This window comes from Fringilla coelebs (assembly GCF_963513975.1).
Source record: "Fringilla coelebs genome assembly, chromosome: 3".
NCBI lineage: Eukaryota > Metazoa > Chordata > Aves > Passeriformes > Fringillidae > Fringilla > Fringilla coelebs.
In genome coordinates, this window is record NC_140030.1 from 75,772,334 (window position 1) to 75,789,946 (window position 17,613).

Below are 17,613 nucleotides of genomic sequence, written 5' to 3' on the forward strand. Positions count from 1 at the left end.
ACAAGAGGTGATGCTTTCTGGGGGTGCATGAAATGAAGTGAGGGGAGCTTTTTTTGGGCTGCTTGGGAGGAAGCGTATAGACCAACACAGTTAAGAATGTGTGCCCTGCTGCCTTTTCCTTTGCTAGGCTCTGTTGATGCATACACTTGATGCTCCACACAAGAAACGATGAACAAGAATGAGAGAAGTCCTTGCATTACTGGAAGTCATGGGAAGTAGTAGTGAGGGGAGAAATAGAATGAATGTAGAAAAGTTTGCTGCCCAAGTATTTAGGACCAATACATTAGTAACAGAAAAATTAATAACCAGCACTGGCTTGTGTTATGTTTGTTGGTAATTCTGTAAATGGCACCTGATTGGCATGATGAACTTTAGTTTCCTGAGTGTGGGTGTGTTATTGTCCTGTTTATTTAAATGTTAACAATCATTCCCTCTAAATAGTCAAATAGGGTTTTTGCATTTTTTCAGAATTAAGGGATTATGATGCTTCAATAGAGAGGTCAATAATATTTAACAAAAATACATGTACTAGAAGTTTTCAGGAGCACGTGAACGTTCAAGAGGGTGAGTGTGTGCATATTGTTATGCAATAACTGTATTCTAATGTGCATCTTACAATCAAGAAGGCTTTCCATGTGCCATAAAATAATTGCTTCTGCATAGCTGTAAAATGCTCTTACATTCATCTTTAAAACACTTTTTAGTCTTAATGCACATAAAACACAAACCATTACAATTTCTTTGAAAAGGCTTGTATTTCTGCATTTTGTGAAGTTACAATGTGTTATTGTTAGTTTTGGTTGTGGTGTTTGTGTGTATGTTTGCAGGGTGTGTTTTTTGATGCAGCAGGCTAAAAATTGGGAGCTGACCAATAAGTTGGCCTTAATCTATGTAGAAAATAGGTTTAAGTCACTCCTTGTTAACTCTGCAAACATGGTTGTAAATCCTGTTCTTCTTGCTCCCTTCTACAAATCCCACATTGAGAAACAACATCTGCACAGATACCTTTAGTGAAATAAAGAGGGGTAATTTAAAGACTGTTTAGGAATTCTCATATCAGCTCCATGGATTGCTTTTCTGTATAAGGTTAAAGCAGAGTTTTTAGCTTTAGGTTGCTGAAGTTGCATAATATCTGGATATTAAACTTGAGACCTGTAGACTGAGGTCTTACTTCAAATTGACATTTTATGGAATTCTGATGTGTGTTTTACAAAACCCACAACATATAAAGGTTTGGATCAAGAAAGAAAGGTTATTTTCACTGAAGAAACAAATTGATCCATTCAGAATTCCAGTTGCTAATTTTACAATCTTTTCAGGTCATAGTTTTTTACTAGAAGCAAAAAAGTGTTTCTTTGCAGTCTAAAGGCAACTTGAAAGTAGCAGACATTTTATGACAAGTCTGTTTTGATAATTTTTCATGAAGAACTTAAAGGGCAGATAAATTTTGATGACTTTTTGATGGCTGAATCTTTAAAATGGGGTACTCTTTTGAATGATTCTTAAATTTCCTTTTCAAATTTTCTCACTATGAAATTAAAAATACTTCTTTAAGGGTCTACATTTTTCTCATTTGAATAAATTACAGAAATATATTAGTGAGTTTGATTTTTTTTTTTTTTTTTTAGAACATGGGGCAGTGCCTGAACTGGCTTTAAAATTATCTTGTTCATTTCGCACTTCATAGCTCCATTATGATCTAACTCTACAAGCTTTCACCTAAGGTTAAGCAATCAATGTAGTGGGGTTTGGCTTGTTTTCACCCCACTTGCTGATTCTCTACTTGTCTTACTGATTTATGATACACCTTTTCTTCTTCACTAACAAAAGTCAGGATGCTCAATAAGCTCTTATTCAAGGGATTCATATATGGAAAATTGCCTTAAGTAGCAATTTTGGCCTTGGAGGTGATGATATCCAGCAGGAGCTGCCACCTCTGGATTAAAAGGAAGGGTGGTTTAAACCAGTTTTGAGCTGTTGGGGCTGATGTGGGTAGGGGATGTGGTGCAGCTGGTGTGAGGAAGGTGGTGTAGGTGGTTGATGCTCTGCGGATGAGAGCTGCTGGTTTGTCTTCTGGTATTGCTTCCTGAAGACTTTCACAGTAAACGTTTGTAAGAGATCTTAAATATTGCCATCATTGACTAGCGTTCAAATTGCACTGTGCCTCTGTTCATCACGTTCTGATACCGTGCAAAGCACAAAATAGGAGCATTGATCTCATTTTGTACCATGAATACTCTCTGAAAGAGGTCAGTGTTGTTCAGGGGGGAGTTTCTTTTCTGCTGAAACCTGGCTGCTTTCTGTGGAGAATTTACTATTATATTTAAATACACAAAACACAAGAGAAGATGGCATATTTAGAGTCATTAAGTGGTTGCTGCTCCTCTTCCCCTCATATCTCATTAGAGTCATTACAGTTGTTGTTACTTCTCTTCCCCTCCTATCTCATTAAGGCTTTTGCACTGGGGTGCCTGTTCCCTCTGTGGTAGCCTGAAGCCAAGTCCCTCAGGACAGGCTCTTTTTATTGCTCCTCCCTTTGGACAGCCTCAGCACTGCTGGGTTCACCTGCCTGTGGCCAGTCATTTTGTTTGGGGGATTTGCAAAATTCATAATCAGATTATAATTTTGTGAGTTTGAAAATTTATTTATGAATGTCAGGGATCTGAGATTCTGAATATTTCTTCTTTTTCTGAAATGTTTACTGGAGTTTTTGTTTTCTTGCAGATATTGTAAATGCATTTTATTTGCAATTATTTTCATTTTGATAACTAAGTTATTAAAGCAATGTGAAAGCTTGTGAAAACAGTTTATACATCTAAAGTAACTTAAGTAATTCTAGTATTGGAAAATTGCATATGATTTTGGTGTTCCATAATAGTTTGTGTTGATTTTGCTGCCATTTACAGTGAGAACACTGAATTTGGTGCTCTGTGAGACATCCCAGTTCGCCTTCTTCTGTCTCCTTCTAAGCAGTTTCTTTATCAATATATCATCCTGCATACCTTGGAAATAATTTTATAGTCACAGTCATAGTCATGAATTCCTACCTGGCTATTTCTCCTGGGTAATGTTTACATGTATGCCTTCAGGAGACTTTTTGTACACAGTATCTTGTGTGGCTACACTTTGCTTCTACTATTTTCTACATTGCAACTTTTTTTTGACAGGATATTGCTCTCTCTGTTCTATTTAAATAGTCATATATTCAATCAGTGTGTTAAACAAAGGGATATTGATTCTTGTTGGACTCCAGGTATTTTCTTCATAGGAGGGAGTTCACACCAATAATGTAATCAATTAATGTTTTCTCTTTCAGGCTTAACAGATGAAAAAGTGAAGGCGTATCTTTCTCTTCACCCCCAGGTACTGGATGAGTTTGTGTCTGAAAGTGTAAGTGCAGAAACTGTGGAAAAATGGCTAAAAAGGAAAAATAACAGACAAGAAGGTAAGTGCTTTTTATTTGTGATTAATATATAGCTTTGAACACCTCAGTTATTGAAAAGGAAATCTGGTTTTGGTATAACTTAAATATTATAATTTTTGTGTTTAGGTTCTACCGTTTTTTGAAGGCAAAATAGGCTAACAATTTTTAAATATTTTGAGTCTTTTGATATTTTATTATGAAATATACTGGTATTAATATTGGAAGTTTATTTTACCCATTTTGAATTGCAAATACTATCCATCAACGTGTAGTGTCTATTTTGAGAACATTACTTGGTTTTCTTGGATCAAAAATTGGTAAGTTTTGAATTAAAATTATCCAGTATGCCTCAGAAAATTACTGGATATACCATCTCAAAAGTTCCTACTTGCAACATGTAACTTAGGAAATTATAGATAAGAATTTTGACATAGACATTATAACTCAGCGTGTTAAATTATGAAGGTATTTCTGTTGTGTTGCTTTAGGTAAAATACCTTGCTAAATTGACCCAGAAAACTTTGTTTTGAGCTAGCTTGGGTTGACAATGATCATAAATTTTGTAATGATCTTAACTTTTGTGAGATTTTCTGCAAACATAATATTCATGCAATTCTAACAATGATTTGTAATATATCAGGTAAAATGCAAAGGAAGAAATTAGCAAGAAGGTTAGGGAAGAAACACTAGTTTTGCTCAGTGCCTGACTTCTAAGGTGTTTAGGGTTCTAAGTTCTAATAATAATTCTAATAATAATTTAAAATACAGGGGCTATTGTTACTTACTAGAAGATAGTGTTTTCTGCAGAATTATAAAAAAATAAAAAAAAGATGGTGGACAAGGAATTGAAAAATCTCTATGGAGCCAGATTTTTGGTGGTAATGACTACATATCATCCGCAGGTGGCAATAAATTTTTGTTGGCTTAAAGAGATCACCTAGAAGGAGAATAGAAGTATATAGCAATAGATTGTTCACTACTTTCCTTGTAGTTTGCAAACTACAGCACAGCAGGAGGCCTATTGTTATAATCCATAACAGCAATCAGAAACAACAGTTATGAATCAGGGGAATAGGTTGTGACAATGCTTTTTGTAAAAAGATGATGAAAAATATTTTCATGTTACCAGAAATTAATAATTCTTGGTTTTATGAGCTATGTGCATTTAAAAATAATAATTTTGTCTAAGGGGCTTGAAATCAGTGTGTGTTTGAAACACGTTTTGTAGTGTGGGTTAAGTAACCTGAGACTAAAACCAAATACATGCTTTGAGAATTTTTAGCTCCAAGAATCATATTTGCTAAGTGGAATTTATTACCAGTTGCTCCAATTTTTGGGGAGAAGGCTATAAATGAAAGGTAAATTTTTGTGGAAGTCCTCATAAAACCTTTTGTAGCAACTGCTAAAGTGACTGCCCATCATTATCCTAGTGAAGTTTTAATATGAACAGGTACTACAGTGAGATTTGTCTGGTTTTTTCATACACTTTAAAAATTCTATATTATGGTTAATTTTCCCCAAACTTCTATTAGAAGTGTCAAGCAATAGTTATGCTACCATTAGGATTTAGCTTCATTCTGTTATCACCCTACATGTCTTTCTGCCTTCCCTGCTACTTCCCTTTTGCTGACAGTGATCTTTAAGGTGGCCGAAGTTATTACACTAAAGGCAGTCATGCAGATGGGGCTTCTTTAGTGCTGGATTTTAGATAAAAATAAGCACAACCAGATTTAAGACTACACTTACCAAGTAAAACAGATTAATTTGAATGCATTTTGTTTATAGAATGAAATGGATATTGATGAGCCTTGTCTGTGATTTTCTTGTAGAAAGATAAAGTCTGCATTTATATGAAATATTTCTGATAGCAACATATCCTAATCTTTCAGAAAGCAATATTTCAGGAAAGAAATTTTCTAGATGATTTACTCCTTTCATGTTATGTGTGTACAAATTCTAATGCCTGAGTTATGGTGGCGCTGAGAAGCAAGGGGGAGAGGATGGAACTGACCCTTTTGGTGTCAGCACGGATCTGTGGTGACTTGAATTGACTGTGCAGCCTAAGTCACTTTACATCAGTAGGGGTATAATTTTCCCTCTATCCCTTTTGCTGCAGTCTAGTCTAGTTTACAAATGCTCACATCATGTAATGTGATACAGCCGGAGCAGTAAGTTTTGTTTTTATGAGGAAGTTGCCAGGCAGGCAAAAGGCTGTTTTGAGGTCTCTGGCTTAGTGTCTGTACTCTTACACGTTGGTGACGCAGAACAGTCATTAACCTATATGCAGAAATTGTGTCCTGCCTGATTTACAGACATCCAGCTGTGTGTACTCTTCAGCCAGAAGTCAGTGGGCCTGCAGCCAGGGTAGTTTATCTGAATTTCATTAGCATGAACTGAAATGTCTGATTTAGACTTAAATGAACCAAAATTTATCTGTGACTGAGATTCACTGAATTAATTGCTGTAAATAGTTTGGGTTTTTTTTAAACCTAAATTATTAAAAAGGGAGGAAATCATTAAATATTGCAGTGTTTAAGGTATAATGATATCCCAAAATCTAATCAGTTTAGTCCTCAGTGTGTTAGATCTTGTATAGATTGAAATTGATAGTTTGAAATTTGTCATGACAGGTTGATTGTGATGGTGATCCATCTGGAATTATAAGATGTTTTTTTCTTTAACTTTTTGTTTCCTTTTCCTGGTATATGGGAGAAAAACTGCAAAGGTAGCATTGGAAAGGAATGCTGCTTATGCTGATATTTGGGTATTCACTGCAACTTTTTGAACTCTGACTATTTTCTACTGTTAAATTACATGTTCAGAACAAACCCATGCCTTGTATTATTGCACACAGAATTTCCAAACAACTCTATTTGTAATAAAAAAGCACTTCAGTTTTAAATTTTTGCTATCAAGATCATGGCAGAGTTAATCAGCCAGAAGGAGATCTTGTCATTTCCAGATGCCTTGATATAGTACTCACAGAACTCATGAGACTTCTTCCATTGTCCTCTTTCATACCATTCAAGCGAAAGCGGCAGATGATTATAGCCAGAACCATAATATTAGGAAAGCTTTAGACTCTGCTGCTGGATAGATCCTCATCTCCCAAAAAATTTCTTAGAAAAATATTTATAAATTCCTACCTTAATTATATTATTTGAAACTTCACTGCCACAACAATAGGAGGCTAAGCACATTGATTACAAGCCAGATGTGCATCTTTTACACTGTTGATACTGAATGTTGTAGATGTCTTTTCTAATCTTTTTAATTGCCTCTTATAATAAGAAGAAAGGACAAACTGTACTGACACAGAATTTCTACGTGGAAAGCTGCCTATGTTACTTAAGAAACTCATCACTCCCCTTGGCCCTCATGTTCATGACCATGTGCTTAATTACTACTGAAGCTGGAAACATTAACGGCTTTGTACATTATTTCTTTTTCCAGCCAAATTTGCCAAAAACATGTAAAGCTTCGTATAGTGGGAACTTAAGGTACTTTGTCACTGTTAATACAAACATTGTTAAGTAATTAATAAATACAATTTAAAAAATTAAATGGAAAGTAGTATGCTCAGTACATGATATGACACTGATTATACCCAGAACTTACCATCTTTTAAGTGTAATTGACTTACTGCATTTCCAGGAACCTGATATTTCATTATTGATCTGTTAAGAAAAAAGAATTAGAAATTAGTTGCTTGATATAAGTATGGCATTGCTGTAATGCTTGAACCATAATAGGCTGCATCATTGACACGTAATAAAGTTTCACATAAATAATAAAAGTTAAAAAAGTGATTTCTGTTGCTGCATTTTCAGGTTTTTAGATATCAGCATGATGAGCTTTAAAGTTGGCTACAGTCATGTAAGAGACAAAGCAGTGAGTTTTTGAGAGGTGTTGATGTGTGGCTCTATTTAGGGAGCAAGTCTGTACTTAGGTTTTTATTGTTAAGGAATACCAAAGTACATATTTCTGCATTAGATCATAGTTATTCCATTGTTTGCTCTTTGAATTATGTTATTTATTCCTGCTTTTAAAAGGTGGTGTATAGAGAGGCATGTTATTTGCAATTTGCCTAAGATTATTCAATAGGTGAAAGGATGGCTAACATGCATTTCCATAAGCAGGGATAGTGTATATAAAAAGATTCATGTAATGTGGATATATGTCAGTATGTGTATGCTAAAGAGATGTCAGCTTGCTGCCAGAATTACAAAGAAAAAACTGGAGCCTATTTTTGATTTTTCAGTTTTTGAGGACTGTGCCTTTTTGCACCAACTGAGCAGAGATACCTGTTCTGTAGTCAGGGCAGTAGCTGTAGAACTGTAGGTGAAGGATACCTGGAATATGGAGACTGTCACTGCTGTAATGCCCCACAGCTTGTGGCAATTCTGACTTCTCCCCAACCTAGGCCAGAGGAACTGATATGGCAACGTTAACAACCTCCTTGATTTACAATTAGGGTGTCTTAATATTTCATTGATGCTGCAGATATGCTGTTTGCACCCCTGCAGTGCTTATGTTTGAGACATCCAAGCCAGGCTTCTTATTACCAAACCCTGCTATTTACATATTTTGTTGCCTTTCTTGGATTTTATTTTTTTGTTTTTCTCAAAATAAGACAGAAAGGTTGTATCTTCCAATTCCAACTGGAAAAATTACTTGTTGTGTTCTTGGTCTTCATTCAGTGTTTACCAATGGTCACTTCAATACAATATGTTGGTCTAGGTGGTCTTGTTGGTCTGAACCAAGGTAACTTATGATACTGACAGGTGCTACTTTCCTGGGATAATAGCCAGACTGACAAAATTTGTCTCCATTGTCAGTGTTTTATCAGAAGAGTTGCAATAATGTCTGGGGACTTTACTGTGTAGAACTTATTTCTTTGAGTATTCGGCACAGTCCTCACTTCCATGGAGATAAAACTCATTGGTAGACTTTTGTATGCCATAGTTTGCAGGTTGCCATTTTTCATGTGTCTAGAAAGTTTATGTTAGTATCAGTATTTCAGAGGCAGACAGGTGGAGGCACTTCCCAGTTCTGTGGCGGAGCTCTACATAGGAATGCCATTTTAGTCCAGATAATAAAAATGGAATACGTGTGTCAGAGGTACAGAAGAATTTTGGAGCAGCTCTCATGGGAGACTGTTGTATTATGCCATTGCTTTTAAAAATGGTTTCATTGGTGCATCATTTCCCACAAGACTCAGTATAATTGTCTGAGGTGAAATTGTTTGTTTCCTGTGTGACCAGTTCAAATTTTTTTGTTTATTGTTTTATCTTAACCAGAAGAACATGAGCTTATAAGTGGGCTCATTTTGGCTGTGAAAATATTGAGAAGGAGTTAAGGAAGAAGTTCTCCCTGTTGTGTTGTCAGTCTGGTTTTTGGACAGTAAAGGTTAATGGAAAGAATATTTAGGTTGGATAGAATAGTATTTTTTTAAAGTATTGAAAGTGCAGAAATACTGAGCAGTGGCCTCTTGGTAGATAATACTGAGGTCTTGAGTAATGATGAAGTCTTTTGCTCAGTGTGTGTCTCAATGTTGAAGCAGTTGCTAATTTTATTCTTTGTTATTTGAATGTTTATCACTAGCAAACTCCAAGCAATACAAAAAATTGCATGGTACATTTTTTTCTTTAAATTTGCTGAACAGTGTGAGAGTTCATTGTCTGATTGTTTTGGGGGTTTTTTTGAGTGGGTCAGGTGAAGGAGGTGATTTTTCTGTTTTTCTGGAGTTCTGCATATTTAGAATTGTTTAGATGGTCAGAGATTTGCAGAGGGTAATCCTTTAATGACGATATGTTTGGTCTTAGGAAGTAGACGTCACTGCTTCGTCTGAGTTCCCTCTTGAACTAATTATGTTAATCACATTATATCTAGAACAATTATTCTCAACATGTACTTATGTTTGTTGTGTCTTTGTTAAGCTTGTATTAGGAGTGTTTATGTTTTTTCTGTCTGCTCAAAACCACTGTTTCTCTTTACTTCTAAGCCTGGCTTCACAGAATCATTTTCTGTGCAGTACTGCTAGTTATATTAGAAAATAAACAGATGTTCATTTTTGTAATTTCTCAATTTTTTGGTAAATTAGGACTTGGAGCTTCTTTTATTATCACACTGAGAAATAGGTTTTTCGCTTTTCTTACTATTTCTCTTCAGTTTACATTTTGAACATTTCCAGATGATCCAGAATATCATTCTGGAGTGGGCAGTGTAGGAGAGATAGTATTTCAATAATGGGTTAATTAACATTATGTGCAATACAAAACCATTTCCCTCCTGTGCAAGACAGTTCTCCTGAATGTTGTCTGGCCCTGCTGTTATTTGTTTTCAGATTGTTTCTCTCCTGTAAACTAATCTTTGTTTTTAGAGTAAAAAATCAAGTCAACAAATGAAAAAAAACCTCAGTAATTGGTGGAGAGGATCCATTCTGCTGATGTATGTGGAGACTGTATATCCACGTAGCCAACACTTTTTAATAATGATTATTTATGTCAATGTCAGCTAACCTGTTTTACCTGCATTGAAATGGAGTAGGAATGTTCCCATGGTCTGTAAGCTGAGAAAGAAAGAAATAACGAGGGAATAGTCATTAACTTTTATGGGACTTTCAAATCCAGCTATAGAAGTATTAATTTGATTCATCTTGGCTAGACAAGGCCTGTAATCAAAGATTGACCAATAAGGATAAAAAGACAAAATGTAAAATAATTACAGATACTAGCATTGCTTGTTCTGTCCATTAAATGAGATTACATCTTTGAGGAAAGAGAAGTATGAAGTCACGCAGTGTGATAGTCTGTTACACCGCATGTGCGCAAAGGAAGGAGAGTTATTCATGGACGTTCTGTGTGCGAGTAGTGAAAACTCACTTCAGCAAAGTTCTCAATGCCTTATATTATATATGCATAGAAATTCTGCATCTCTTTTGTATCACAAGAAGTACAGGAAGCCCTGAGGATGAATGAAAATTCATCTTTTACAGTGGAGATGTCTAGTTGGATATAAATGTTAATGCCATGCTCTGAATGTTTCTCATGTTTCAGTGGGCAAAAGCAATTAATGATATTTGACTTAACCTCATATTGGCTATTAGTGAGGATTTTCAGCAGAAATTTTACTTCTGAAACTGCTCTCATGTCTTAAGGCTTTGAAATCAGATTGCATAGACAGAACAGTAAATCACAGACATAGTATGAGCTTATTGAAGACCAAAAAATTTTCAGTGTGTGATTCTGTAGTGATTTAGCTAATTATGGTGGTGATTCGGTTACTTTATCTTTTAAAATATCTGTGATGAGATGGAATTTTAATCTAGTTGTCCTGTGTTTGTTTATCAGATCAGATTTAGTGCAGCTAATTTAAAGTGTGTACTTTTCATGGTGAGTCATAGATACTCCCTTTATTTGTCCTAGTGGCCAGTAGTAGATCAAGTTCTTTGTCCAAAAATTACTTCTTCATACTTTTCATCTTGGCAATGAAATAAATCCTGTCAAATATCTTTCAACTGGACTATAATAAACTGCTTTTGTTTTGGTTTGGTTTTTGTTTGTTTGTTTGCTTTTGCTTGGTTTTTGTTGTTGTTGTTTTTGTTTTTTGTTTGTTTTGGTTTGTTTTTTTTTTGGGGGGGGTTGTGTGTTTTATGAATGAAAGTTAAATTATATTCCCACGTCATTCAGCAAGAGGAAGGCCTAAGTATGATTTAATTTCCATTGATTTACTTCTATACATTCCCTAATTGCTCCTTCAGGAGATTGTACCTGTTTAAATATGTTGTAGGAGGAATACATGTATTACACATAAATTAACACTCTTGCCTCTGCTTAGCTGACATGGAGGTTTTTTTGTGTCAAAAATATTATTCAAATACTTTGAAGGTGTTATTAAGCATGTAGATAGAAATTATTTGGTTCAAAACATGTACTCACATTTCAGACACTAAAAAATCCAGCAACAAGCAAAGCCACAAAATTTTGAGATTAACCCCTTTCAATGACCTTCAAAGATACAAATATTGGACAGAAAATCCAGGTGTTGGAGAAAAAGTCCTCCTGAAGATTGTTGAGGTTCTAAGAACTTGGAAGTAAACTACGGAATTACTAGACAAATTTCACTAAGAGGACTTCAGTATTCTGAGAGGAATTTTAGTTTTCATAAGGTCTCTGAAAAAAAATTCATGCATACTAGGGTAATAAAACTTCATTTGTACTGAAAATTAAATCCAGATGCCTAGAAACTGTAAAGAATCTCTTGAAGTGTCAGATAAAAAAAGGTTTGGTTGATCTTTGCCTCTGAGGCTTACTTGCATGGCATGTGACATCTATGAGGCTAACCAGCTTTTTCTTCACACCCAAATGTGATCTTGCATCCAAGCTACCATCTGGAGTAGTCCTGGGCAGGTGTTAGTCCTCTCATCTGATCCCAAATATAGTTTTGGGAATGTGCAGGTTGGCAAGATCCAAGCCATGCTTTGAGTGCAAAGTTAATCAGGTCCTGGTGATATTTAAGCCTGGTCTACAGCCCTAATTCCTCCATTACTTTAGGTCTAGACTGAATTAGCTATTCCAGCTCAAAGAGAGATGCTAGGAATATAGTGGAAAAATTTGCCATTAGAGCTTGGGAACAGATAGAGAGCTTAGCCAGATGCAACCAAACAGGAAGCATCATTAAGTCACTGTGGAAATTTGAGGTTAATTTGAAGTTCAGATGCTCTGTACAGGTAATATCACCTCCTGAGGATACATAGTTAACCACATGTGTAGGTGTCTCTAATCTGTATTTCTAGAAGTCCAAAAAAAAAGGAAGAAAGGAAGTTTTTTTGTTTTTACATGGATCTCTTTGTTGATACAATATATGTGATAAGCTAACATTCCCAACAGCACAGCAGAGGAGAAAGTGAATTATTTGACTAGCATCATGTGAGGCTTGGAGGAACCACTTGACTTTATCCATGGTGAATAAACCTGGATAACGGTCCACTGAGTTTAATTGTGTTTAATTATTTTAATTCTTTAGACAGTTGGAGCAAAATTTCTGACTGTCAATTATGGAAGAGGAGGAGAAAATGGCAATTTTCTCTAGGCCTGAGGAGAATGGATCTTTTTATCCCCTGTGGAACACTTAAAGCTCAGGTGTAAGGAGATTTTGCAGGAAATTATAATGGGTTATAAAAGCAGTGTCAGTTGGTGTTGAGCCAATGATAAGTATGAATTTTACTTGAAGGATTTTTCTTGTTTAAGCATAAGGACAGAAAAGCTAAGAAGGAATTATTTGCCTAATTAGGTTATTTCTTCTCAGAAGAGTTATTGTTTCTGGTTTTTTAAAATTCTGTGAGGACATTTACATCTACTTATCTAACTATATGGAATTTAAGGATGGACAGTTACTATCCATAGATCTTGTGTTCTTTTGTAGGAGGTTTGTTGTTATTGTGGAGGGAGTTAACAAGGTCAGAATTTCTTCCAGTGGCTAGCTCGTCTAGTTCAATTCAGCCAGAAAAAGACCCCCAGTTCTTATAGTGATATTATCTCTTTATAAAGCCTTTCTTCCTTGTTGTCTTTACACTATGATGACTTTCGTGGTCCTGCTACCAAACAGAAAGGGATTCTTTATTCTGCAAAAGACCTGAACTGTAGCAGAAGTTTTATAATTATGACTGTCGTGATGAAGACAGTTGACAGATTTACCTTTTCCATAACAGAAGAATGAAGGGCACCCTGCAAAACAAATTGACTACAGATTTGAAACAACAGGATGTCCTTTTTCACACAACCCATGCCTAAATTATGAAGCCATTAGCATAATATATTTGAGATTTTAAAAATGTAAATGGGTTCAAAAAGTGATTAGACACATTCCAAAGAAGAAATACTTCATCAAGAGCTGTTACATACTATGATCCTGATGCAGCCTCCAGCTGAGAAAATTCATAAGCATCTGATTGCTCTGAGGACATACTGGAGTAAGTATACTCTGTACATCTGTAGTCTGTGTTTTCTCTCCTTTTCAAACTGTGTAAATTCTTCATGCTCTTTTCCTATTTCCTTTCTAAACGAGCTGTTACTAGCCATTGTCATAGGCTACAAACTCGAGTAGATGGACTTTTGGTTCAGCAGGATAGGGTCACTATTCTCTGTCATTATGCTCCTCTTATGCTTTTCTGAGATTTATGTACCACCCATTGTTAAAATTGTGAGTCAGATTGTCTTAACTCATTTGAATATGCCGGAAAAGAAACTGGGTTTTTATACAAGAACACATTGTTTATGGATCTTAGATAAGCTGCAAGAGGTCTCTCCAGTTATAACAATAAGGTATCTTTGCAACTCTTTGGACACAGCACCTTATTCAGACTTATGTTAGATGTAGTACTGAGTTAAATAGTTTTATTCTTTCTTTCAACCTGTAGTATGCAGAGATACCCATAAGTGATGATCTTCGGCCGCAGAAAAAAAAGTTTCTCTAGTTGAAATTGCTGAGTATCAGTGATTAAGAGACTTTCTCAAATTTCTTTTTTTAATGCAAAGGTAGAATGTTTTGTCTGTTTGTTCAGGTAGCAGGAGGGAGCTCTTTTACAGGGTGCTTGGTGCTTACCTAATGTGCTGGTTTAATTTCATCTGTCATTAAGTATGGGGAGTGAAATGGAAAGACAAAAAGGATGATGGTGTTGATGAGCAACAGGGATTAGGAAATTAATAAGACACGATTCAATAATAGGTGTGGGAGGAGGAATGCCTGTGAGTTTTTGAAGGATTTATAGCAATTGGGTGTAATTGACATCAGGTTTTGGTGACTGGAGTGGAGAGGGGGCAACAAACTTGTTACATTTATACTAATTCAGTCCTAGAGGGTTCATTGTGAAAACTTGGAAATATCTTCATGAAGTGCATCAGGTATTTGTATGGCAATAAAGAGATGTTTATTCTGGGGGACTTGCTGGGCAGTGATTTTTTATTTACAGTAAACACTTAGGGAGACGTGTCAAGACAACTTTTTAAGCTAGTAACTACACAGTGACCCTTCTTTTTAAATCAGAGTTGTCATGATCAGTGAATGCTCTTCTGGAAGAGGAGGTTATTTCAAATGGAGCTTTAAATTACCACAATGTGCTTTTTTGGCATTGTATTACCTAGGAAGCCATGTCATTGTGACACCTGCTGGTTTGCCATCATTTCATGGTCAGTCATGAATGTGCTCAAAAAATAATCTGAGTTCTCCCTATTGTCTGTTACTTTTCTTAAACAACGTTTTAGTTTTACAGATAATTGTTTTTACAAATGTGTACTATTACCAGGCTGTGTTTTACAATTATTCTCTGGCCAAAACAATTTTTGGAGAAAATTACTGTCATCTCCCCATCTACCAATATGATTGTATTAAAAAAATTAATTGATGAGGAGTAAACAGTGGCCATAAATCTCTGATACATTTCAGTGTTTGAGGTGCCTATTGTAGCAGCCTATTGTATACACCAAGTACAGTGAATATATAGATATACATCCAAGTACAGAGGAAATGGCACCATATAATAGAGGAAAAGGGAATTTGCAAGTCTTTTTTCAAGTTCTGAGAGAGTTTTTTCCTTCATCAAAAACTCTTTGTTGCACTGATTAATAAAAGTAATAAAATTTTGAATCAACACAGTTTGAGCAGGTATAGATACACTTTTGGCTCTTCAAAATTCACTGTAGATGTCACAGAGCAATATTGTAGAGTCACAAAAACATAGGGAATCACAGAAATACTGTTGGTCCAGTGCAGCATCTTTTAGTGACCGTTTTTAGATCTAATGATGAGTGAATTACTGGCCCATGTTGGCAGTTTTGTAGTTCACAAATAGGTCTTTATGATTGGAGAATGCACAGGCTCAAATTCTGGAATAAATACTACAACTGTATTTTTCTACACAGTCAGATTTATTTAAACATTGCTGAGATTGGCCCTTTTACATAGGGACATAAACAAGATTCTTTTAAACACGCTTTGAAGAAACTCACCAAAACTAAGCAGTTTTTCTGGATGGCATAGGTGATTTGAATGTTTTCTTTGCAGTGTGACAATGGAAATGCAGTTTCTGTTCAGAAATGTTGACGACTTGTTATAATTTTTAATTCAGCATTTTTTAGTTTATCTAGCTGTCAATTAGCTACATGTGGAGATGCTTCTGGAGCACTTCCAGGAAAATACAAGTGCTGAGAGAACCTGGCAATATTTCTGGGGGCAACTTAAATAAATTCATTGGGTGGGTTTCTGATTGTTAACAGTGCCAAAATAATTATTTTAATAGAAACAATGAAAGGAGAAAAGCTATATACGCAGAATCCTCAGGAATAAATGTCATGTTGGAAGTTCAGCTTGTTTCTTTTCTTTTTTCTTCTTGTAAATCCAGTTAAAGGGAGAGAATATTTGATTTAGATTTTCTTCATTCTTAATAAATGTGCACAAAATCTTGGATAGTACTGGAGTTACAATAATTGTTTTTCTTTACTTTTATGACGCATCTTCAAGTAAAAGCTTATTTCAAATAATTCTGTATTTTTTCTGGAAGTTTTCTCAGCTCCACAATTAATTAGCTGAGTTTTTGAAGAGCTCTCTCTTCTACAGACTGAAGAAATTATTGGCTTTTTCTGAGTGGCTGTCTTTATGTAGATGTTCAGGCATTGAAATCAACACTGGCTTAGCGCAGCATCATCTTATTGATATTTGTACCTTATTTTCCTTTTGATAAATAGGCAGAATGAAGGCTGGTGTTACTAAATTTTCTCTACCTCTCTAGGCTATAATTTTTAAAATATGTATTAATATATTTCTTAATTCAAGTATTGTTAGAAGCAATACAGTTTTGCTAGGTTTTCATTGCAAGGTCTGCTATTTCCTTGATATGTTACAGTGATGGAATAATTTTCCTTAGTCTCAAGTATCTCTCTGTCTCATGATCTGTCCAAATCCCTCAGATATGGTTATCTTTCACTACTCTTTCTGAAGATGGATTTTCTTAAAGAGTGCTGAAACAGAAGCCTTTTTTGTACAGTAATTAGGGGAGATTTGTGTCAGAGACAGGAAGTCAGGAGCTTTCTGACTTCATAAAACTTCTGAATTCTGATTCCACTTTTACCACTTAGAAAAAAATATTTAATAAGAGTTCCTGCCCTGACTATTTTCATATCCTTGAGGCTTCATTTATGTGTCTCAAAAGGTTGATAAAAACCTTTGCTGTGGTAAGTGACAAGCTCACACATTTTAAAAAGGAGAATTAAGTAAAAGAACAGGCATTCTTACCTGTTTTCTTTTCATTTCATTACATTTCATTCTTACCAGTACCTCTTTTTGGACATTTACATCAGATATCACCTTTAGTTTTGAAAATGTTTTAAAAACATGTCCAGGATCCAAGCCTAGAGTAAAAATCTGTGGAAACTGGCTTGGTAACTCTTGTGTTTCCTCGAGGAAACAGATTAGGAATCCAGAGAAAGTATTGAATTTCTGTTATGACTTCTCAGTAATCATGTTATCTCAGTCTGACCTTTGCTTTAGAAGTACCTCAGATTAGTTGCAAGAGAATGTATTTAGTTAAATGTATTTCATTTGACGTATTTAATCTTTGCAATTTTTCCTTTTAGTGGTTGCACAAAGTTTATGTTGAGTTCCAGATGCCAGCATCTATATAAAAAGGGAAAAAACCCACAAAGCTCCAGTTCATTTTGTTAATTTTAATAGAAAGACCTGGGTTAATACAGAAGTAGAATGTATTTTTTCCATAGAAAAGATATCTGGAGTTCCTTATGACCAGTTGAAATCCTGCAGAAAAATACACGCAGAACAATGGTGCCTTTCTTTGAGTTGATGATACAAAGCACTTGTTGTTTTGCTCCTAAAACACATCTAAAGATGAAGTCTCAGTGACTGTCTGAAAAGTTACTCTATGCCAAAAATAGGTTTAAAAGAATTGTCAGTACCTATGTATTTGCTCCTGCCTTTTGTCCTGAACTTGTATCAGAAGAACTCTCCAAACTTGCTTATAAATCCTCATCTTATTGAGTCATTGAACAAATTCAGAATCTTACAAATTTTCTCACTACTAGTTTCGGCATTTACTAGAAAATTGCTGCTCTGAAGATTAGTGTTTCAAAGATAGTGTGGCATAATACATGAAAAACTGAGCTGCTCTCTCAGTAGAG

The 17,613-nt window shown here is 35.2% G+C and overlaps 1 protein-coding gene across 1 annotated transcript in view; it reads left to right on the forward strand.

The window, feature by feature from the left end:
• PDE10A (phosphodiesterase 10A) overlaps window positions 1-17,613 on the forward strand; it is a gene marked incomplete at its 5' end in the record, with an annotated part of 166,201 nt that overhangs the window by 67,940 nt on the left and 80,648 nt on the right. The window contains one exon of the mRNA XM_084202802.1: window positions 3,317-3,445. Within this exon, the coding sequence (XP_084058928.1) occupies window positions 3,317-3,445 (129 nt within the window). The remainder of the gene's footprint in view (window positions 1-3,316; window positions 3,446-17,613) is intronic.